The sequence below is a fragment of the Psammomys obesus genome, unplaced genomic scaffold (genome assembly GCF_907164565.1).
Source record: "Psammomys obesus unplaced genomic scaffold, mPsaObe1.curated_primary_1811, whole genome shotgun sequence".
Lineage (NCBI taxonomy): Eukaryota > Metazoa > Chordata > Mammalia > Rodentia > Muridae > Psammomys > Psammomys obesus.
Genome location: NW_026595981.1, coordinates 18,737,846 through 18,761,879, shown reverse-complemented (window position 1 = coordinate 18,761,879; position 24,034 = coordinate 18,737,846). Strand labels below are relative to the sequence as shown.

Genomic DNA, 24,034 nt, shown 5'->3' with positions numbered 1-24,034 from the left:
TGACCCCAGCGACATTCGGATGCAACAATCCCACTTTTGCTGGAATCTTCTGGGCTCTAGGGTCAAGATTCCTAGATTTTCTTTTGTATTTCATTTGAGCTTGTTTTGTTTCTGGTGGCAGATTCACAAATGCTGGGCAAGCCCTTTACTGCTAAGCCATATTTCAAGGCCTAGCTGTGGGATTTGGAGGAAGTTGCTTAACCATTCTGTGTCCCTTTTATGTTAACTGTAAAATAGGGAGAATAATAGTTTATGCCAGCTTGCATTGTACTCCCTGATAACAAGATAATATGAGGGCTGGAGAGATGACCCAGCAGTTAGGAGCACTGGCTGCTCTTCTGGAGGATCCAGGTTCAATTCCCAGCAGCCACGTGGCAGCTGACAGTTGGCCATAACTCATATTTTAGAGAATCTAACCTCCTCTTCTGGCTTTGGTAGACAATGCACACATGATAGATATACATGCAGGCAAAATACCCATTAAATAAAGTAATAAATAAAATAAGTATATATATAATGCAAGCCACACACACATATATATATAAATATATATGTTTTTATATGTTTTTCTGGTAGCCACATTAGTGGGCAGTGTAGTTAGTTGTCTTAGTTATGGTTTCTATTGCTGTGAAGAGACTCCATGACCACAGCAACTCTTATAAAAGAAAGCGTTTAAGTGGATTACAGTTTTAGAGGTTCAGTCCATTATCATCATGGCGGGAAGCATGGCAGCGTGCAGGCAGGCATGGTGCTGGGGGAGCCCAGAGTTCTACATCTCAATCCACAGAGCAGAAGGAAGTCTGCCCTCCACACTGGGCATAGCTTGAGCATAAATGATCTCAAAGCCCGTCCCCACAGTGACACACTTCCTCCCACAAGGCCACACCTCCTAACAGTGCCAATCTCCCTGGGCCATGCATTTAAACACATGAATCTATGGCAGCCTCACCCCCTCAAACCACCAACAGTGATTACCCCTTCTCAAGAAGAGGCATGGGCCAGTGAAGTCACTCAGTGGAGAAAAGGGCTTTCTACACAGACACAGTGACCTGAGTTCAATCCTTGAAAGCCACGTAAAGGTAAAAGAGGACATACCACCTACACAGAACTCTACAAAGTCATCGCCCGCCCCTCCCCATCCCCCACTTCGCCTCCACACTTGCACGCACACACACACAAAGCTTATACAAACATGAATACATAGACACACAACCACACGATAATAATGCTGATGATAACAAGAGAGGCAAACAGACAAGAATAAACAGGTGAGTTAATTATTTAATTTGGGGCTGGAGAAATGGCTCAGTGGTTAAGAACGCTTACTGCTCTCCCAGAGGACCACAGTCTGGTCCTCAGCACTTACAACAGGTGGCTCCTGACTGCCTGAGACTCCGGCTCCAGTGGACCCAGTGCTCTCTTCTGATCTCCACAGTACACGTGCACGCAAGGCATATAGTCACACAGACACAAATGTACACATAAATAAAAATTCATCTTTTAAAAAGTTAATTTACTGCGCTGGATAGATGGCTCAGCGGTTAAGAGCACTGTCTGCTCTGAACCCAAGTTCAATTCCCAGCAACAACATGGTGGCTCACAACCATCTATACCCTGTACTGCCCTCTTCTGGCATGCAGGTGTACATGCAGATTGAACACTCACAGGTTTTTTTGTTTGTTTTAGTTAATTTACTTATTTACTTAACTCTTTTCGAGACAATCTCACGAAGAAGTTCAGACTAGCTTAGAACTCAGGGGAATCCTTCTGCTTCAGCTTCCTGAGTACCAGAATTATAGTTGTACACCACCATACCCAGTAGAATAAATATTTAAAAAATTTAAGTATTTGTTCAATGATACTCATGTGTAGGACAACCTGCAGGAGCCGGTTCTTCCTCCTGAGATGTAGGTTGCGGAGATCAAATTCAGATCATCAGGCTCAGTAGCACGTGCCTTTACCCACTGAACCACCTAACTCATGGCTTCTCAGCATGCCCATCGCTGTGACCCTTTAATACAATCCCTCATGCTGTAGTGACCCCAATCACAAAATTATTTCTGCTTTTAGTCGTGTGTATGTATGTATGTGCATGTGAGGGCCAGGGCCTTTGGAGACCAGACGTGTCAGGTCCCGTGGAGCTGAAGTGACAGGTGTTCGTGAGCCACCTGATGTGTGTTCATAGGAATCCTTGGGTCCCCCAGAAGAATCAACCCTTAACCACTGAGCCATCTCTCCAGCCCCACAAAGTTGTTTTTGCTGCTGCTTCATAACTGCAATTTTGCTCCTGTTGTAAATAATAATGTAAATACTTGATAGGCAGGAGATCTGATACCTGATCCCCCCAAGGGGTCGAAACCCACAGGTTAAGAACCACTGACCTAACTAAACAGGCCCTGGAATAAATCCTAATAGCATATTTTATTCAGTCCAATGTATCTAAAATCACATTCAATGTGTCATTAACATAAAAGCTATTAGGTGGCATGTTCCTCTCCTCCCAGACCTCTGGGCTACATAATTATTTCTCGTCTCAACAACAACAGCAGCAACAAGAAGGAAGTTATTACGGATATTTTGCATTTTTTTTTCACAGAAGAATCCTGTGTGTATTTTCCATTTTCTTTTTGTGTTTTGTTTTCCTTTGTTTTGTTATTGTTGTTCTTTTTTTTTTTTTTTTTTTTTTTTTTTGTAGTAGCCATAGCCCTGCTATGTAGACAGGCTAGACTAGAACTCACTGAGAGATCACTTCTGCCTCTGCCCTCTGCCCTCTGGCCTCTGTCTCTGCCTCCTGAAGTGAGATACCACACCTGGCTGTATTTTCCACTTTCAACACAGCTCTGTCCAGAGTAGCTACAATTCAAGTCTGCAAGAGCCAGATGTGGCCAGTCAGTGGTTACACTTTGAAGGGAGCAGTCCTGGCTCGGTTCCACTCCTGTGAAGTGTCAGCAAGTTCTCGCCCCTTTCTGCCCTCTCTTCTTTTCTCACTCTTTCTTTGGGTGCTGGGGTCGAACCCAGGACCTTGTACATGCTCAGAAACACTCTACCGTGACCTACATTCCTAACCAGCTTCTTTTCCTCTCTCTATTCAACACATACTCATATTTCAAAACTTGAAACAAACAAAAGGTCACATCTGCCCCGTTGCTTAATTTTTTTTTGCAGTATTCAAAGAACTTTGGCCTCCACCATCTCATTTAATCTTTACTGTTGCCCCATTGGCCCGAAATAGAAATGGAATTATTTACCCAAAACTCCATGGCCAGCCAGAGGCGGGGCAAGGAACTCGGGGAAGTGTGGGATTTTGTCCTCCTCACTTTCCTTGCTTCATCACGAGGCTTCCTCAAACGGAAAACATGTGGTTCGGGTCTAATGTCACGCACCTGCAATCTCAACTTACATGAGAGTCCATGAGGCAAGAGAATTAAAAGTTCAAGACGAGCCTTGGCTGGAGCTGGAGCTCTTGCTTAGTGAATGTGAGGTCTGGGTTCAATTCCAAGTGCAGCACCTCCTCTCCCCCATCCCAAAACCCTGTAAGGGTAGAAGTGTAGCTTGAATTGGCTTTTACTTACATAACCACACGGGGCGTGGCTGGTGGCAGTATGGGCCCTCCAATCCCTGTCTCTACAGTTTTTAGCTGTCTGCTGGTCCCCAGCACTTCCCCCGGAGCGTCTGTAGCCCTTCACACCAGGATCAGAGACAGAACCGGTCCCTCCTCCTCCCTCAGTGAGCTTGTGGTCACTTTAAGTATAACCTGTATCCTGTGCCAGGCTCACCATTAATCAGCCCTGAGTTCTATCTGGCAGCTCCTTCTGCTGCCAGAACCTTCATTAGTTGCGGGAAGAGGCCAGGGAGGGAGGCTGGTCTTTATTTTGGCTGTGACTCACGCCTCTGGGAAGGGTTGAGGTATTTGTCCTTGGGTGTGGGGGAGGAGGGGTGGGGGGGTTGCTGTGGGCTCTGTGGTTGGGAACACAGCCTTGCTTTGTTCACTGGTTCTGGCTTTCAAGGCCAGAGGTTGAAGATAAGGATCAGCCCTCCTGGTTCCCAGTGAACAAAGATGGAGAGTCCCCAGGTACTTCCCTTAACATGTCTCCCAAACAGAGCCATGGTCTCTATTCCTTGTGTAGGTAGGAAATGACTGCCAGAGTGTTAAAATTATAGTTTAGCAAGATGGCATGAGTGGCTTGTATGCAAATATCTGGGAAGAGAAATCCCAAATTTGTTCTTACTAAGGTATGAATGACTGACAATATACAGTAAAAACATACTGTGGCAGTAGTTACGTACGGAGTGGTCCAAAAGCAAGCACAGGAAAAGGAGACCTGATAGATAACACCTACCCCAGAGCTCTCACAGTGATGTTTGTCTCTGGGTCTAGCCCTCCAGGCCCCTCATTATTGTACAAATCCTTGTTTCTGCTCCGGGAGAGCTGTGGCAGAACCAGGAAAGGCAGACAACCAGTCCTGGGCAGCTGAGGAGCTGAGACAAACAGATGGGAGAAGGAGGGTATGCTGGAAAGCAGCCTGGGCACCTAGCTGGAAACACCTCCCTTTCCTTCTCAGTGTTGGCCAGAGGCAGCTCGTGTGCCTTGCCCGAGCCTTGCTCCGAAAGAGCCGAGTCCTGGTTTTGGATGAGGCCACCGCTGCCATTGATCTGGAGACTGATGACCTCATCCAGGGCACCATCCGGACCCAGTTTGAAGACTGCACTGTCCTGACCATTGCCCATCGGCTCAACACAATCATGGACTACAACAGGTGGGCCATGGAAAGCCCAGTGAGGGGATCTGCAGTTATCACCAGGGAGTCAGAAAGGGGAGGGCCAAATGGAAGTATCTGAGGCATGAGACTCTTGGAATTGGCTATGGTAATGGGGGGACACAGAGCAGGGTTCCCAAGGTATGCTTAAGTAGCAGAATAGAGCAGGGTTATAATGACATATGCAAAGACATAAGGTCCTTTTGGAATTACGCACACCAGGCTCCCTGGACACTGGCAACTGCGTGGACCACCTCTGTGCTCCTTTATCTGGTGGGTAAGAGGAAGGGATCTCCCAGGCTTGGTGGTGGAGTGTTTACATCGCTTCATCTGCACCTCAACTACCACCTGTGATGGGGAAAGCACAGGCCACGGGGTATGGTGAAGCTGCTCTTGAGGGACATGACAGATTCCTGGCTCCCATCCTTGGTCATGAGATCCTAACAGTGCCTGAGGGAGCCTCTGCTTGTGGGGAAGGCATTGTGTCTGAGCCAGCGCACCAAGCCTGGTTGCTGTGTGACTATGGGCAACTTGCAGAGCTTTTCTGGGCCTGCTCCTTATCTCTCAGAACTGCTCTAAGGGAATCAGGGAAATAATGTTTAAACTGAGGGTAACACTGAGAACTGTCAGTTTTGCTCCCTAGTCCCCTTAAAGCCTATTTTGTTATGTTTCTCCCTAACATGAAGAAAGGGAACATGGCCTTCAGAATCTCTTGGCTTACTTGGGTAGGGAGATGGGTCAGCCGAGGCTTTCTCTTGGGGATGTCCTCAGGCAACCAGCAGGATCTAATGGGAGTGGAGGATGGGCAGTGAGAAAGGCTGATGCTACCCCGTGTCTCTTCCATCACTACCCCATGTCCACTCCCATTCAGGACCCCACTGGGAGGAGAGTGCTAGGAGCTGGAAGTGCTGGGCTCTGGAGGAGGGACAGACTGAGCCAAGGCGATCTGTTTCCAGATTCGTTCCCTAGCAGCCCTGGGGTGGGAGGCTGGGGTTGGGGTGGAAGGCCCACCAGGCGGGGTTGGGAGTTCACTCCTTCTAAAAGGGCAGGCAAAAGTTAATCAAAGAGTCAGGTTCCAGAGCCTGTCATTGGAGCCCACGGGAAGGAAGCAGGGGTCCCTGTGCGCAGGCAGAGAAGTCAGTCTACACCACAGAGAGGTGGCCCTCTCTGCTAAGAAAGTGCCAGCGGGACCCAAAGGATAGGAAAGAGGTGAGAGAGGAGGAGTGAGGAAGGGAGGGGGTGAATACCGCAGCACAGCGCCAAGGAAGGGAGTACTGAGGCTGGAGGGCATAGCCAGAGAGAGGACCAGTCCCCGAAGCTGTGCTTGAAGACCATGCAAATTCAGTTGGTCTTCACGTGAATGGCCAGGAGACACCGCTGGAGACTGCTTTGGATGAGACAGCGTCCTGGGCCGGGTTTGGACAGTGGCCAGGTGCTCCTTCTGAGCGCACAGATCTAGGAGCCCAGCTGGTGGGGATCAGAAAGCAACCTGCCCGATTCACAAGTCTCTCTCTTGGCTTTGGGGGCCGCCCCTCCCACCTTACCCAGGTGCAGCTGCCTGCGGGTCTCCTGCCAGGTGCATCCTGCGTGTGGTTGATAGGCAGCTCTAACTCCAGGCTCAGGCTTGCCTCGGGTGAGGCAGTTGATCCATGCAGCAGCAGCCGCCCAAGTCCCAGACTGCAGCATTGGCCTCACACTGCAGCCTGGTTTCCTGCCACTTGCCTTTGTGAGCTGGCACAAAGCAGATGGAGGTACACAGGGCCCAGGACTCAGGCCCATGGCTCCCTGCACACAGCCTGCTGAAGCCCTGCGACCCCAGCAAGAGAAAGGGCTCATTAGGGAAGGCTTTCCGAGCCCAGACAAGCAGAGATAAATAGGACTTTGTGCTTGATCTCAGTCACCGCTTCATGCACTAAGAGAGCTAACAAAATAGCGAAAATGACCAGCCTTGCAGGTTGTGCACATGTGGCCTATCAGTTGGGCTGAGCGGGTTGACTGAAGTGTGTGGGCTGCCATGTCACTGCGGGGCCTAAGCAGTACCCAAGGGGCAGGGCTGGCTTCCGGGCCTCGGTCTAGGCTAATGGACACCTGACTAGTTTCTCTTTTTTTGGCTAGGGTCCTGGTCTTGGACAAAGGGAAAGTAGCTGAATTTGATTCTCCAGTCAACCTCATTGCGGCCAGAGGCATCTTCTATGGAATGGCCAAGGATGCAGGACTCGCCTAGAATATACATGCCAAGGGGCTCTTCCTTGCCTGAACTGACAGCAGGCATCTGCAGAATGGATGTGATGGCAACGAGTGGGGCTGTTTATGAGATTTCTTTTTTAATTCTGCAAACTGCCTCACAGACTAGCCATACTTAACGGATGAAGAAGTGAGTTGGAGGTCACAACTAGTTCAAAGCCAAGTTCAGAGCAGTGCCTGGGTCTGCCGGACCTAGTCTGCCATTATTAACATACTGCAGTTTTAAAGAGACCCGCCTCCTACCTCTACACTTTCATATTTTCTTTTTTTAATGAAACTTTCTCCTCTTGGACCAGGAACTGCTAGGTCAGCGTGTCCCAGGAATGGAGGAGGCCCTGTATGGTGCTGTCTGAGTCTACTCTGACAGGACACTGATGAAAATAAAGCTGTGTGATCAACAGCGTTTGTACCCAAAGTTGCCTTCTTCTGATGTTTGCAAAGTCTGGGGGTTAGAATCCTCATGAAGAACCAGGGCAGGCAGAGGGCCTCCTACACTGCTGTGTGGCTGCAGTTATCTGCAACCTTCAGACCTACAACTTTTGGCTGCCATCTTCATAGCCAAAATTACAGTATCTCCCACTGTGCTGAGCAGATGCTGTGGAAAAGGTAAGAAGACCCTGGGATTTGCACTGATGAGCAATGTCCTGGATGAGCAGTTGAGATTGCTTCTGGGTACATGTCATTGCTCAGTCTTCTAAGCCTGTCCTCCAGGGCTAAAGGGAGTGTGACCTCTCTCTCCAGGCTCCATTAGATGCCTGTTCACCAGAGAAGCCACGGGTCTTTCCTTCTTCTCAGGTGATATGGATGAACAGAAAGTGTCCCAGGCCCCTGCTTTCCTGGCCCTGGGAGCCATTTTGAACAAGCCAACAAAGACTTACTTTCTGTAGTCAGAGTCTGCCTAGTTCCAGGGCTCTGCTCAAAAAGAAGCTCTTCTGTCACCTCCTCAGCCTTCTCACCCTCATCTTTGGCTGTTTTTCTTCCCCACCCTAAGTGCTTGGCAGTCTCCGAGGAGATGGCGCCTTTGATCTGCTTTTTCTGTGTGCCCTGGGTTGGCCTGTGCTGCAGGACCATTTGTTAAAGGTTAATAATCACATTTTCCTTTTGTTTTGGGCAGGCTGTTTCTGCCCAGGATGTTTATGAGTATATGGAAGACAACTTCCATCCTTGTGACAGAGCAAGTATGAAAGCACAAATGCCCAAATTATTCTGCCTCTCCTTGGTGCTAAGAAAAGGTCTCTGCTGTGCTCTCTGATTTATTAGGCCAATTTGGCATGACGTCTGCTTTGTGAGGTACTAGGTGGTCTAAGCCAACAGGAGACTCAGCATCCTTCTCAGCTAAGGATCTGAAGGTGTGAGGCTGTTTCCTCTCCTGTCTTGAGAGTTTGCTTCTGGACTCACTGAGGCCGTGACAGGTGCTGAGAGCCCACAGGGGATGCCCAGTTGTGTCAAGTAAATAGGGTAATCAAAAACTGTGGTTAATGGGGGAATGACCTCTATCTAGCTGCCTCAGTGCCTCCACAGAAACCAAGTGGCTGGTGTGAACTGGTGGGGGAAGATGCCACACAGAATCCATCTCCAGATGCTACCAATGATGACAGGGTGTGAGTGCTGCTGGAGCCGCAGCCAGAGGCAGTGGGCTGGAGAAGGCTCACCTGGGGAGCTGGTCTTTCTCCACAGTATCAGCCCCATGAGTCTTTAGGGCCATTTGAACCCTCTGTACTAGAATACAATGCTGTTTCCAAGGACAAAAATGACAGAAAATGGGCTTGGTCAGTTAACATTTAATTTTAGTAATACCTGTTATGTTTGAAGAGTCAACAACACACGAGGAAAAGTCTTCCATGAATGTTTACACACAGTGTGAACACATGCTTTAAATATGCAGTGGAAGAGGGGAGGTGCATTCAGTTAACAAAGCTTAAAAGAAAACCCCTTGTTATAAATTACACAAAGCATATAAAAATATTTCTCTGAATGCATAGATTAAGATTTCAACCGTGCAGTTTCATCCCACTGCCAGAGACACTGACCACAGGAATTCAGCAAAGCATAGGCCCCCATTTAGGACACCGAGACCTTTGGTCACTCTGCTTCTGAACTGTGAAGCAGTCTTCTGTAGCCTGCCTCCCAGGCAGTGTCCACTGTTTCTCAGGATCGCTAATCAACTGGGAGTAGCTGAAGGAGTTTGAACCCCAGTAATTTAGACATGAATTAATACTGAATTTATTTCTTCCAAGATAGAACCACACTTATTCTTATCAGTAAACTAAGTTTTCAGTAAACTAAGTTTTTTTTCAAAGCAAATTATGAAAAAAAAAAAAAAGGTTAGAACGTCTAGACAAAGTAGTTTCTGATTGGTTGAAACACAGGGAGGTTTCTTCATTAAAGCACTTGGGAGAACGGGTGGCAAGGAACTGCCACTCTGCTATACAAACACTCTACCAGGGGAAGTCGCCAGGGGTGGGTGTGATTCAGTCGTCACACAGCGACCCCGTGAAGGTGGCCTTGAAGAACACCTCAACCTTACTGCGGCACTCAGGCGGCAGTGGAGGCCGTCACCTCAGCACGACATTCTCTTCCACTGATGTCTGCATGTTTCCACTCAACTGCAATGTTCTAATAAAATTGATACTCAGGAGGTTAAGTTTCTTTGGAAACTATAGGCACTATGGGGAGAAAGCCTAAGATGGCAGGGATCCCTGTCAACAGCCGCTCCAGCCCTGCTCTCCTTGTCTGTGGGCCAGGTCCTGTTCCTAAGGTTAAGCTGTTGGTTTCAGCAAATGGAGGCTTTTCAGCTTTACCGATGTCGGGGGGGAGGGAGGGGACGACTCTCTGACGATTGGAAAGGATTCATATGCTGTGCTCCAGAGTTTAATCAGGCGCTCACAACTGACTGTGAAGGTGACAGGGGGATTCCTAAGATTGAACAATTTGTTTACAAAAGCAACAGAGTTCAGAGTTATGTAAAAATCCTAATAATTTCCAAAATAACCTTTATCTTTGTTACAAAAATAAAGATGCTAACTCCTTTAGTTCAGTTTCCCACAATAACCTTTAAAACAGCAACAAATTCAGGCTAAAAAACTGCTTTTCATTTCTGGTGGGAAGTGAGAGTGTTTGTGCTCTTCTTGAACGGTGCAATTAAACAAGGATGACAGAACGGCCTCAGAGGAAAAAGGTAGTGGCTCCTTTAGAAAGCATTAGAGAGCCCTCTAGTGGCTGTGGAGGGGAGGAGATGCAAAGATGACTGCCCTGAGACAGCGCAGTCATGAGTGCTCACAAAAGAAAACTGGGGGAGGGGAAGCTCTTTTGGTTAACAGCCTATTTACAATTAGGTGACTATCTTTAAATACGTTAAACCTGAGTAACATTTATAAATATGCTATATGAAACCTCACAGCTACAGTCACACCAGAATACCTTAGTCCAGTACCTGTGCTTTCTTTCCCCAGTCTTCCTCCCTAGTCAGTTTGAAATTTCAGGAGCGTCATGAGCATGCAACACCAAGAGAAGTGCGCCTGGTCCTTCAGGTGCACTGTCAACAGGAGTGCCTAGAAACAGGTCTACTCACTCAGTTTCTGCTTCGACAGCTCTCTAGATTCTGCACAGAAAACACTGGCTATCGTACCTTTGGCTTCTGCCTCTCAAGACTACTTTTGAGCTGTTCCAAGAGTCAGCAATAGGTTTATTGTGCACCAAGAGGCTTGGAAGAGTGGCACCGCTGCTGGGGGTCGGGGTTCCCACCTGCTGAGGCAGGCTGTTAGTGTACAACACGCAGTGGCACCAGGGGCCCTGTGGGCATGTGAGGCTTTGGGATCAATGGCTTGTCCTTTGGCCCAGAGGTGACACATACTGTCACAATACTCAGTAATAAAGTCTCTGCTGCATTAGTATGTCAATTTTGAAGCTCTCCGGTTGTAGCAAGGCCTCTCAGTCAGTGTGGATGCAGCGTTTCTGAACAGAAAATTATTCTCACTTATCATCAGAACCAGCTCCAGCTCCTGGAAATCCTGGAGTCGGGCAACATCTTTGTCCTAAAACAAAACAAGGCAATGGATTAAAACTTTCTTTTCAAGCCAGGCGTGGTGGCACATGCTTGTAATCCCAGCAGTTGAAAAGCAGAGATAGGTGGATCTCTGCGAGTTTGAGGCTAGCCTGGTCAGCCTGTCCTGTTCCAGGGCAGCCAGGGCTATTATAGAGAGAAACTGTCTTGAAAAACAAACAAACAAATAAATAAAAAAATAAATTTCTTTTCATTTAGCTCTTTTATTACATTTATTTGTTTGTTTATTTTGTATGTACATGCTTGTATCTGTGGAGGTCAGAGGACATCCTCTGAGAACTGGTTCTCTCCTACTATGTGGGGCCCTGTGATAGAACTTGGGTCATCAGACTTGGCAGCAGGTGCCTTTACCCACTAAGCCATCTTGTTAGCACAGGGCAACAGATTAATAGAAACAGCTTATGTCTATGTTTGGGTTGAAGCCAGTGCCTTGGTCCATCTTTAGTCTAGGAGGAAAGTGAAATCCCTGAGGCAGCGAAGCAGTCAGCAGTCCCCACATATAACCTGGACAAGATGGAGAAAGCCCTAACAGTGTCTGCTGCAGGATGAGAACGCCCTACAGGGACAGGCAGGTGGGCCTCAGTTTTCTCAAGAACTTAGAGAAAGCAGAAGCCGGCTTGCGGGTCACACAAATGCCCAGAGGAGCTCATCTCCTCACACACAGAACACACACGAATAGAGCACTAAGGCCACTATGGGACAACTGACACATGTAACATCCTGCTATCTTCAAAAATGCCAGAGTATCAGAGTGTGGTAGCTCAAACCTTTAATCCCAGCACTCAAGAGGCAGAGGTAGGAGGACTGCCTTAAATCTAATGCTGGCCTGGGACACACAATAAATACCAACCAGCTACAGCTACATGTCAAGTCTCAAAATAAATAAAGAAATGAGTAAGTACACCAGAGTCTCTGTGGACTCAAACAAAGAGAAAGAAAGCATATGGACTACATTTAGGCTAGAGCTTGAACTTGAACCCAAGCACACGCTTTACCACTGAGCTTTGGCCTCAGTTTGCCTTAGCCCTCTTCTACTGGCTTTCCCTTCAGCTATGACTCAATAAGCAAGGAAGAAGGCGTAATCCAAATGTGAACAGCAGCCACTCATACTGAACAGCCTTTCTTACCTTTCTTAGCAGAGTATTGGGTAACTTTCTGATCTTTTCCACTTGGTCTGGATTAACACCCAGCTCACAGCAGCTCACTCTGAGTAGTTCTTGGTAGGTGAGTTCCTGTCGATCCAGTTCAATTTCAATGAAATCATTTTCTCGAAGAGATGGGTTCTGAATCCTCACCTTGAGTACCAGCTCTAGAAGAAGAGAGGGAAATGGTAATGCCTGGGATAGCACAGTGTGTGTAATTTAAGGTCTGCTTCGCTCACCAAGAAAACCTAGGCCGGTCAGCAGTTTGTTTACACCCATCCCTGGCTCTGTTAGTGCAGTTTCCTGTACTGTCTTCTCCGCTGCAGTTCACCAAACAAAAAATGGGCTGGAACGGCCACCCCAGCCACACAAGGGTCACTAATCTCTGTCACTGGATGTCAGGAGGGAAAGATTCCAGAAGGGTTTGAGTACCAGTTACACATGAGTAGGGAAAGAAGAGGGTCAGAAAGATGGCAGGGGCAAGATGTGGTACATGAGGAACTCTGACAGCATTCAACAATTACGGATTTAAAGTTACTTAGAAAATATAACACTCCTTGAAATAAAGACAGTAAAGGAGCCAGGCAGGACTGCATCACACGCTTATGGTCCCAGCAACAGGAGGTGGAGAAAGAACCATCTGTTTCAGGACAGCCTGGACTGCAGAGTGAGACGTTATCTCAAAACACCAAAACAATTCACCCCAGGTAGATCTCTGTCTCAATAAATAAATTAATTAATTAAAAAAAAAAAGCTTTATACCCCAAGCCCGGGTGCTAAGATGACTCAAGCCAAGTGTTTATATCCATTTGGCAATTCCATCTTGCTCTTAAAGTAGGGATTCCTCACAGCATCATAGGTCACTGGCAATCGCAGGTATAATAGCATGATATTTTCAAAATTAAGAAATTGGTTTTGGGGCTGGAGAGATGGCTCAGAGGTTAAGAGCACTCGCTGTTCGTCCAAATGGTCCTGAGTTCAATTCCCAGTAACCACATGGTGGTTCGCAACCATCTATAGTAAGATCTGGTGTACAGGCAGAATGTTGTATAAATAATAAATAAAATCTTAAAAAATCTTAAAAAAAAAAAAAAGAAATTGGTTTTGGTTTTTTGAGACAGGGTTTCTCTGTGTATCCCTGTCTGTCTTGGGCTTGCTTTGTAGACCAGGGTGGCCTCAAACTCAGAGATCCACCTGCTTCTGCCTCTGCCTCCTGAGTGCTGGGATTACAGGCATTTGCCAGAGCACCCAGCTGGAAGTAAGTTAATTATAGGTGAAAAGGAAAAGTAAATGTACAGCAGACGCTATGGATTTTACTGGAATTAGAGCTGTCTGTAAGAATTTGTGATGTCTAATGTTCTTAAGCTGATACAGACAGCCTAGCATGATGGCACACTCCTTTAATCCCAGCATTTGGCAGGCAGACGCAGGCGGATCTCTGTGAACTCAACACTAGCCTGTTCTGTATAGTGAGTTTTGAACCAGGGATAAGTACATAGTAAGACCCTGCCAAAAAAACAAACACACTCACACAAAAAGAGAAATATACACATGAAACTATATACATGTGAATATATGTATATAAATAATATACATATATTTTCTTCCTCTGTCCCCTTTTCATGTCCCTTCTTTTCCCTTTTCTTAGTCTGTAATTAAGCCTAGAACTGTTACACCTATAACAATGAGGACACCTAGTGCCCACATCTTGGCTTCTACATCAAATTCTCTGCCCAAAAGAACCAGAACTCCTAGGAGAAATAGTGGATTGCAGTGTTGGTGTGGGGACAATGACAGAATAAATCAGGAACATCTTGTTGCACTAGAAATAAGGATGTGTTCCGAGAATAATGGGGATGTGTCCACAGGACGTGAGAATTAGCTTGAAGGGGTTCCCACTGGCTAAGTAAGGAATAATCTGAATATCAAAAAAATGATTGCATCAAATTACAACATACAAAATATAATATGAATCATGAGTCCAGGCTGGAGAGATGGCTCAGAGTACTGGCTGCTCTTCCAGAGGATCTACATTCAATTTCCAGAATCCACATGGTGGCTAACAAGTATTTGTAACCCATTCCAGGAAATCCAAAACCATTTTCTGGTCCCTGAGGACAGCAGACACATATGTGATATACAGACATACATGCAGTCAAAACACCCATACCTAAAAAACCCACAAAAACCAAACCAAACAAACAAGCAAACAAAACCCCTCAAATCCATAAGTTTGTATGGCTATAAATGAGAAGGAAAAGTCCTGTTGTTGTTGTTGTTTTTGAGACAGGGTTTCTCTGTGTAGCGTTGGCTGTTCTGGACTCGATTTGTGGAAAAGTCCTTCTCTACTGAGATTTGTTTTTATTTTGTTTTATTGCCTGGACTGGAATTACATAAGGTTGTGAGCTACAATGGGTGCTCAGAATTGAACCCAAGTCCTCGGGAAGAGAAGCCAGTGCTCTTAACCAGTGAGCCATCTCTCTAGTCTCTGAAAGTCCTTTTCATAGTATAATACCAAGCAATAAAGAGGAAATGACAGAAAGCCGTATTTTACCAAATAACTTCTCTGAATCCTTTAAAATTACAGAGGTCAAGAGTAATTGGGAGGTGGGGTGGGCAGAGAGATGGAGATATATGTATGTGAATCATGTGTCTATAATGCAGAAGGTGGCAGTGGATCTCTTGGAACTGGAGTTACAGACAGTGAGCTACAATGTGGATATTGGGAATGGTACCCGAGTCCTCTGCAAGAGTGGCAGGTTGTCTTAACTACTGAACTCCATAATAAATCTTCTTTCTTTCTTTTTTTCTTCTTCTGCTTTTGTTTTGCTTTTGAGACAGGGTTTCTCTGTATAACCGCCCTGGCTGTCCTGGAACTCACTGTATAGAGTTCCACTGTGTAGACCAGGCTGGCCTCAACCTCACAAAGATCGGCCTGCCTCTGCTTCCTGAATGCTGCCTCCTGAATGAGGTATGTTCCATGCCTCCACACCTAGCCTGAATAAATCTTTCTTTTAAAAATGAGAGAAGGTGGTACTGCACACCTTTTATCCCAGCACTTGGGAGGCAGAGGCAGGCAGATCTCTGAGTCTGAGACAAGCCTGGTCTACAGAGTGAGTTTTGGAAGAGCCAGGGCTACACAGAGAAACCTTGTCTAAAAAACCAAACAAAACAAAAAGAGAAAGAGAACAAAGGGTAAAGAGATGTAGAATATTTCAGATTAAGGAATAATAAAATGGCATAATAACTAAGTACAATATCTACTGTTAAGACAACTGGCAGAATTTAAATATGGACTGCCAGTTTAGAGCAATATTAAATAAACATTGCATTTCCTAAATTCAATACCTGTACTATAGTTATGTGAGAAAATTCTTATTCTTAGGAATGATAGAAAAGGAAAAAATATTTTCATATTTTCAAGTAAATGAATGCATTTTATGAATCTCAAGTGAAGAGAGTTCCTTAGACAGATCTTGGGATTTCCCCCTAGTTTTATAAGTACACCCCAACTGCGGAGACTGTTTGCTGTTAAGGTGTTACCTTGCATATTAAATGGAAATGCTCCGGTGAAGAAAAATGGCTGGAATGCTGGCGCTGGTCCTGCATATGTCCCATTTGGAGGCTCCAGAGACACAGGTGGCTTGGATGGGACAGAGAACAGGGAGCGGTTCTGACTCACTGGTGGCTGACAGACAGGACCAGGTTTTGTGCTTTCTGGCGTTCTGAGTATGGCAGAGGGGGCAGAAATATCACCATTCTGAACCAGTGCCAAAGAAGTGTGGTCCCTAGGAAAGGCCCCTAGCAGAGGGGGTTCTGTGGGACCAAGCAAGGGAGGAGAACCATCTGCAGGGGGTGGCGCTGGAGGTGTGGAGGGACCCCCATTCTGCAACTGGGTGGAGTCTTCTGCTGCTGCGGGGGTATAGATAAAAGGGAAGGCTGGGTTGGCCAGATAGTTGGGAACAAAGGGCAGTTCTGACTCCTTCTTCAGCTGGGGGAGCTCGTCATCATCATCAGCTTCTTCCACTTAAAAAGAGAAAAACACAGAGCATAAAACTTAATAAAAAAAGAGCATGGTGGAAGCTACTGTCATCTGAGATGTGCCTAACACTTTGATCAGGACTTACTGCCTCTTCGGGTCAGAAGAGAAGAAAACATTTCATTAGGTTTATGACTACCGTATTTTCTACTGTGTTCAATTTTACAAATTAAAAAAAAAAAATTATAATATTGGTCTCCTAAAAATGGAATCACAACCTTGACATAGTAACCAACTTAGGAAAATAAGACCTCTTATTGATCAGCATCAAGGCGGCCACCAACACCACATCCTAAAGGCTCCCCAGACTCACCTCCCATTATCTTCCTGATCTCTCTCCTTGATGTTAACTGCACCGGCATCTCTCCTTTGGTTGTCAGAATCTCTCTGTCAGCCCCTGACTTTAGCAGGTAAGAGACCACCTGCCCATGGTTGCGTTTACATGCCCAGTGTAAACAGGTCCTGTCCCAAAGAAAGGAGAAAAATGACTGAAAAGGAGAAAAGGTCATTCAGATTTCAAACTGTAAGCATCAGTAAGTAAATGCACAGAAGCTTGTTAGCCTTCAGCCAGAGCCCAGAATCTAGGCTAGCAATCTCAGTTTTTCATTTCACAAAGCAGATGATCAAAACATTAATATAGCTAGGCATGGTGGTACACACCTTTAGTCTCAGCATTTGGGAAGCAGAAGCAGGCAGATCCCTGTGAACTTTAAGGCCAGTCTGGCCTACATATTGCATTCTAGGACAGACAGAGCTCCATGATCTCCAGTAAGAATATTTTAATATTCTTTTTTTTTAAAATATTCTATGTGCATTGGTGTTTTGCCTGCATGTATATCTATGTGAGAGTGTCAGATTCCCTCAAACTAGAGCTACAGACAATTGTGAGCTGCCTGTGGGTGCTGGGAATTGAACCCAAGTCCTCTGGAAGAGCTGCCAGTGTTCTTAACTGCTGAGCCATCTCTCTAGCCCCATATTTTAATATTCTTAAATTTTATTTTTAAGTTTCATTCTTGGGGCTGGTGCTATAAGTCAGTGGTTGAATGCTTGCCAAGAGCACACAAAACCTACCTGGATTTAATCCTAACACTGCAAAATAAATAAAGTTTTAATTTCTAGTCCACAGGAAACATCAATTTATCCCAGGAGCTTCAGTTTCCAAGGTTCAAGAGACTATTGGCTGCAGACTGCAATGACACTCCAGGAAGCTACCCTATCAGGAACATCCATTAAGTCTTGCTCTCTTTAAAAACACATTTCTGCGTTACCTCTTTTATTTTAGAATCTATGAAAACTTTATGTGTACCAAGTGCCAGTCAAAGAGTAAATGCAGCCAGGTTAATAGCCATCTCCTATCTACAGCTCCTTGGCTGTGTCTGTCATTACTACAGTAGGGACTACTGCGTAAATCTTAGCTGCTTACTCCCTTTTCTTATGCACACCTACACACACACACACACACACAATTTCCAAATTTCCATTTTTCAAAATGCTGGCTTTTCTCTATCTCTCCAGAAGGCTACAAACATATCCTCCTCTGATCAAATGAAACACTGCACACATACTTTTTACTCTGGAGTCACTGAAAATGAGGGTACCAACAAGCAAAGTGGTTCAAGAACAGACCTTTCTAACATAACTGCCTCACTTAAGCAGAATTATTTAATATTGTATACACAGAGGTGCTGTGCAGTCCAAAGGACTATTACTTTAATACCATATAGAAATTTAATTAGTATTCATGCTATCTTAACAGAAGTTGGTTGCATCCTCAGGTGCAAAGTAGAATGCATGCTATGGAAGGAAAATACGTTTTTTCCCATTTTGGACTCATTTACTCCTCATTCATTTCCTCTTTTGAACATCCTCACTCACCAACTCTCTAATTTAACCAAGGTAAGCATCTCCAGACCTTAGAGCCAAACCCAGATGAGATAATGGACAGAGCAGAGGCTCAGCAGAGAGGCTACTAACCTGAGAAATTCAACCACCTGCAAAGTTTGCTTCATTTCAAGGAAAAGCTGATTTGCTTTGCTTATCTTTACATTAATGACTTAGAGAGCTCTAGCCTGAAGGACTGGGTGGGGGCCGCTAATGTTTTAAAGTGACAGCCTGCACTCATTCCACCGAGGTGCCCTTAGTGTACTCTTTGACAAAAAGGACTGCCCATGTAGGAAAAACAGGGAAGGCGCTTGAAAACTCTTTTGTGATGCTGCAACCCAGGGCCTCACACATGCTAGGTAAGTGCTTGATCACTGAGCCACACCCCCGGCAGAGGCTGAACAGAAGGGTCTACTTGACATATACAGGTACTTGTGTGTGTGTGCATTTGGATGTGTGCATGTGTACACATGTATGTACATGTGAGCATGCATGCATATGTGGTACCAGAGACTGAACCAATGGCCTCACATGTTAGACAAGCACTCTACCATTGAGCTACATCTCCAGCCCAAGTACTTATTTCTTATTACTTAATTAGTGGACCCAGGATAAAAATGGACATTGCTTAGCATAAGGGGATCCAAATTTTCCTTGATTCTGAGCAAAATGAAGCTCAGGGGGGGGTTTGTATGGAGATATCTGTGGCATAGGTCTGAAAAGTGAATAATTACAATAAGTGAGTACCCAAAATCGAATGGGTCTGGCTGAGAAAAAAAATATGCTTGCTTTTGGAAAGTTCTTACTTGCTGGTAGAGGCAAGCTGGAGAGTGAAAGAATAATTCACTGTGAGTGGGTCAGACAGACTCTGGAAAAAAGCAGCTACTTAGAGCATCACCATGTAACTGGGGTTAAGCGAACACGGCATGTCCCAGCCACCCTGTACCCTGAGTGACCATCATTTGCAGACTACAGCCAAGTGCCTATGGGCAGCTATAACTCACAACCATTGTAGCCAGGCTGTATTTTCAACTTCTTCATAAACCATTATACTTATTTCTACAGCCAAAGGGAACACATGACACTTGAATTACAACTGATGTGGAAACTCTATTTTTGAACTTCAACTCTTTAAACTTTATATTTGCAGTCAGAATATCCCATTAGGGCTGAGAAGTATTTTAGACCAGAGGCTTTGGGCATCATTCATCAACTGGGCGTCATTCATCACTGCTGAAACCGTGGTTACTGAGCAACCAAGAATTGCAAGCGGTCACAGTCAAGCTTTTAATGTTGAAAAGAGCTTTGTTTGTTTTTTTCAGGGTAACTTTATATGTCTCCCATCATGTTGCCTAATAATAAGAAAATAACAATAGCTAACACAAACATAATATTTTACATGTTGAACACTGTTCTAAAGGCTCTACTCATTTAATCTTCAAAATATCCCCTGAGGATCTGGGTACAGTGGGGTTTGCCCGTAGTCTAAACTACTCAGTCGACTAGGGTAGGAAGAAGGTAACTTTGAGGACAAGAGTTAAGGCCAGCCCAGGCAACAAAGCAAGACCAGTCTAGGAGGGAGGGAGGGAGGGAGAGAAGGAGGGAGGGAGGGAGGGAAGGAAGGAAGGAAGGAAGGAAGGAAGGAAGGAAGGAAGGAAGGAAGGAAGAATGCAAGCAGGTATGGTGGCACACGCCTGTAATCCCAGCACTTTGGGAGGCAAAGGCAGGCAGATCTCTGTTGAGTTCGAGGCCAGCCTGGTCTACTAAGTGAGTCCAGGACAGCCAAGGCTACACCGAGAAACCCTGTCTCAAAAAAAAAATAAAATAAAATAAAATAAAAAATATTTTAAAAAAAGGAAGGAAGGAAGGAAGGAAAAAGAAAAACCTGCATTGTGAACATTCTTCACTAATTTTACAGTCAATGAGGCTGGGGTAATTAGCTAACAAATAAGCAAATTATGTAGTATACTAGGTGGATATTAAGTATATGGGACAATAAAGCAGAGTAGGAGATTAGGGAATGGCAGGGTTTGGGAGGGAGTTGTACAGGTTTTAACTGACAGCCAAGGAAAAGTCTTACATCAAGCTAAGATGTGAATGAGAGCAGAGTAAACAAACCATGGGTATATGGAAGGAAAGCTTTCTAGACATGAAGGAAGGTAAAGTGCAAAAGTCTAGAATTGGGGCCGTGCTGCTATCCCAGGAAAAGGAGACCAGGGGAATGGAAAGAAGTGAACAAGGAAGCAAATCTCAAAGAGATGAGGGCCGAAGGTCAAGTCAAGGAGTGAAAACTGGCTTCTTCTCAGAGTAACATGAGAGCCACTAGGACTTTGAGTGAAGTGATCCAACTGTTCCAAGCCAGGGATAAGGTTGCAGTGTAAGCAAAGAGACTACTAAGGAGGCTATGCAACTATCTTGCAAGATACATGGTGGCGGCTTTGTATGACAGTGCAGCAGTAGAGCTTGTGAGCGGTAGTCAGATCCTATCTGAACTTGGAGGCAGCAGAACTGACTATTGAACGTGGTGTGAAGGAGAGACAAGGAAAAAGGACTGCATTGTGGCCTGGTCATACAAGAGGCAGAGATGAGGACTCAAAGCACTAGGCCAAGAGCATAAGGCAGGATAAAGGAAATCTACAAATCCACTCTTCCTGGATTGAATTGATTGGAGTTGGAATTACATTAAAGTAAGCCTCATCATGTTACTTGAGACTCACCTGACCGTCACTGTATATCAGTACATGGCAGGCATTGTGCTGAGGGGTCCGATAGATGCTGAACTCATTTTCAGCTCTACCAGTTACTTAAAGACTAACAGTCATGTAGAGTTATTAAATCCTAAATTCAGTAATTTAGGAACATTTTGAAAATTGGACGGTTTACTTAATTTCCCTGGGGCCTCAGTTTCTTCATCTTTAAGATGGAGAGAACAACAATAACTTATGTTCCCCGATAATTGTGAGCTGTGCTGTATTTAGAACTCTGTGCCATAGAGCAAGTTCAGTAATACACAGTAGCTACTTACTGTCCTTCATCTCAATAAATAACAACAACACTTCTGAAATAACCAGAAAATAAAGCGACTTAGGCAAGACCACACTGCTAGGCAGGCAGAACCTGCAGCAAGCCCAGCTCACTCTTCTGTAAAATACTGCCTCCCAGTGCCAAAACAGTAATTCACAGCTTTTGCATGCCAGGGCAAGGCAAACACAACTACAAGTGTTTTGATTGCAAACGCTTCAAACAAGAGGAGAAAGTAGTGACCACTGTCTCCTGGCTGTAGACAGCTATCTGGACTAGTTTCTTTACAGAAAGGAGCAAGGTAGATTTTTAGGAAGTGAGGAAAACCTCAGTTCTGACTCTGATATCATATTAACAATTGTGCAACCATGGCAAGACATCATCTGGGATTCAAATGTTCCTCAGTGCCCTTTCAGTTCCAAAATGCATAACTAGATTTAGAGGGGAGTGGGGTGGGGGGTTCAAACTCATTTTAACGTTAAACTAGCAAATGAGGCTAAGCATTACTTGGACTAAATAAAATGTAAGTGCCAAAAAAAAAAAAAGCATAAAATAATACCACATTCGGTAACTCGAAACTAAAGAATTTGATCACATCTTAAAATGAGATTCCTTATTTAATTGGGAAGAAGGCAATCTGCAAGCAGACATCTAAAGCCTGGGGGTGAAATTCTCTATTGGAAATTGTACTAAGGAAACAAAACACTCTACAGGGCAAACAAATGAGTCTCCTCTCAACTGGCAGCTGTAGGCAACAGCAGATCACTGTTGTGTTGAAACAACAGGGGCAAAATTATTATGCAAGTGGTGGGGTTTTGCAGTTGTTTCTTTTCTCCTGGTCTTGGCTAAAGAAATTGTGCTGGTTTTAAGACTGGCATTTGATCGGTTGCTTATGCTTTCATCTCTGCACGAAGTGTTCTTCAGAAGCGCCCAGGGCAAAATAATTCAAGCCAGATGAAATCCAGAGCAGCGTCGCTGAGAATCAAAGCCTCCTAGCATCACCATTCGGGCCAAGTTAGCCAAGGGGCGCGGGGGATGGCGTGGGCTCCAGTGTCCCTGAGGGACCTGGCCGCAGAAAACCACATAAGGTATGATTTGGGAAAGATGCGCTCCTGACTGCACGAGGCAAAGGGGTCAGGGCTAGTTTCGAAAGGGCACAACTTGCAAGGCCTGAAGGTACCAGGCTTCGTCTTAGCCTGCGTCCTGGGTCACGGCTGACTGCTCCACTCCCCGAGCTAGCAGCCCTGAACCCTAGGCCTCCCCCGCTCGCCACTTACCAGCCGTTGACCTCATTTTGGGAGTTCACATCCACCCCGCTCTCCACCAGTTTCTGCACCTCCCGAATGTCCCCCAAGGCCGCTGCCTCCCGCAGCCTCTCCTGCTGCTCCTTCTGCTCTAGGAGGGCGCTCATCTTCCCCAGGGCCCCGGGCCCCCGGCCGCCCCGCCCTGAGCCTGTCAGCGCCGCCGCCGCCTCCGCGGCCCGCTCCGGGCCATGGGGAGGGAGTGCCGGGCTCGCCCGCCCCACTCGCGCCTCCGCCCGCGCCCGACCCAGGGCCTTGTGCACTCGCCCGCCCGCCGGCCGACCCCCAGCTGCTCGCTGCCCGCAGGCCCAGGCCCTCCTCCCCTGCCGCGCCGCCGAAAGCCGGCTCCGGGGGACCCTATTCAGTGTGACAACATTGACCCAGATATTTTTCGTTCCGACCCGCGGCCCCGCCACCCCGGCCGGCTGTTTACGTAACCGCTGCACTGGATTATCTGCTGTGATTCATTGGCTATTTTTAGACCACCCACCCAGCAGCTTCCACCAAGGAGGACAGACACAGGAATAGTTGCGGGGCGGAGGGACCCGACATGTTTGAGAGCCAGAAAAGCCTTATCCTCTGGAGCAGGCTGTTTAGCTGGCATTAAAAATAATTGGTGGGTTTCCACCCCCACTCCCCCAAGTTTGGTTAGCTCTTTTTCTATCTGAGCCAATTTTTACCCAGCAGGACGGGAAATGCGCTGAAAACGATCCTACTATAATATGCCCATTATTTGCAGAGATGGATGACACTATTCTTTATTTTTGTCAGTGCTTGGGACCATTCAGCTAGAATATTTATTTCAGTTGTTACTTTTTTACCCCTTATCGTTTTTAGGCAGAAATATTTCTAATTTGGCTTTTATGAAAAGGAACACTGTTTATAGTTTATAAAATGCTACTCATTGTATTTTATAAATTATAAGTAATTATTCTAAAAGTCCTGTAAGGAAAGAGGGGGAACAGGAAGCGCTTAGTCATCTAGGTCCCGAACCTAGGCACTGAGGGTAGAGCTTTGGGGTGTTTATAAACAGCAGTGTGCAGTACTCCTTGCCTAATCTAGCTAATGAGGCTCAGAGCCTCTGTTGGCACTGTTCTATTACCCAGTGGGAGAAATAGAAAATAGTTTTGCTGAGCTCAGGTGCTTTGGAGAGATCCCTTATGTGGCCACTGGCTAGAACTTTGCAGATGGGGTGAGATTAAGGAAAAGGCCCTGGGGAGGCTGAGAGGACGGCCTGAACAAAGAGGAGATGAACTAGGAAGGGATAAATTTAGGTATAGAGTCTTTATTGCCATTTCTCGGGATTGCCAAGGGCGCACAGCACTTGTCTTGTTACTGTTTAAGAAAAAGCAATGTCTGTTTATTATGATACAGTAATTCACCAAGTACACACTGCACACCAGGAGTGATGAATAGCAACTGACTAAACACTTAAGTTGACCCCGGTGGCAAATTGGAACGCTGCTTGAGCTTATACTATTGTTTGTTTCCCCAATATAAAATTTAATTCTCAGATCCAGCATGGCACTTCCTCTGAGGCTAATGTGAATGTTATTGGTTCCCCAGATCAACACAACCTGGAAAGA

General features: G+C 45.8%; 2 protein-coding genes across 4 annotated transcripts in view; one reads left to right on the top strand and one right to left on the bottom strand.

Moving 5' to 3' along the window:
• Positions 1–7,401, top strand: part of Abcc3 (ATP binding cassette subfamily C member 3) — a 48,150-nt gene extending 40,749 nt beyond the window's left edge. For 2 of the 3 annotated variants that reach the window (XM_055619818.1, XM_055619821.1), the window contains 3 exons: positions 4,563–4,757; positions 4,980–5,030; positions 6,873–7,401. In XM_055619818.1, the coding sequence (XP_055475793.1) occupies positions 4,563–4,757; positions 4,980–5,030; positions 6,873–6,981 (355 nt within the window). In that variant the 3' untranslated portion in view covers positions 6,982–7,401. The remainder of the gene's footprint in view (positions 1–4,562; positions 4,758–4,979; positions 5,031–6,872) is intronic. The other variant, XM_055619819.1, reaches the window with a different exon arrangement.
• Positions 7,402–8,767: 1,366 nt separating this feature from the next.
• Positions 8,768–22,801, bottom strand: Ankrd40 (ankyrin repeat domain 40). The gene is made up of 5 exons (XM_055619824.1): positions 22,425–22,801; positions 16,559–16,707; positions 15,750–16,232; positions 12,192–12,373; positions 8,768–11,035 (listed from the first exon to the last, which is right to left on the bottom strand). The coding sequence occupies exons 1-5, from the start codon at positions 22,556–22,558 to the stop codon at positions 10,889–10,891; spliced, it is 1,095 nt and encodes a 364-aa protein (XP_055475799.1). The 5' UTR covers positions 22,559–22,801; the 3' UTR covers positions 8,768–10,888.
• Between the last annotated feature and the right edge of the window lie 1,233 nt (positions 22,802–24,034).

What these genes read in the sequence shown, in the direction of transcription:
- Ankrd40 (XM_055619824.1), bottom strand. Translation starts at nt 22,558, where the DNA reads ATGAGCGCCCTCCTAGAGCAGAAGGAGCAGCAGGAGAGGCTGCGGGAG. An exon ending in CAAAATGAGGTCAACGGCTG is followed by an intron (nt 16,708 to 22,424) that starts GTAAGTGGCGAG and finishes TCTTTGGGACAG; the next exon opens with GACCTGTTTACACTGGGCAT. An exon ending in CCAATACTCTGCTAAGAAAG is followed by an intron (nt 11,036 to 12,191) that starts GTAAGAAAGGCT and finishes GTTTTGTTTTAG; the next exon opens with GACAAAGATGTTGCCCGACT.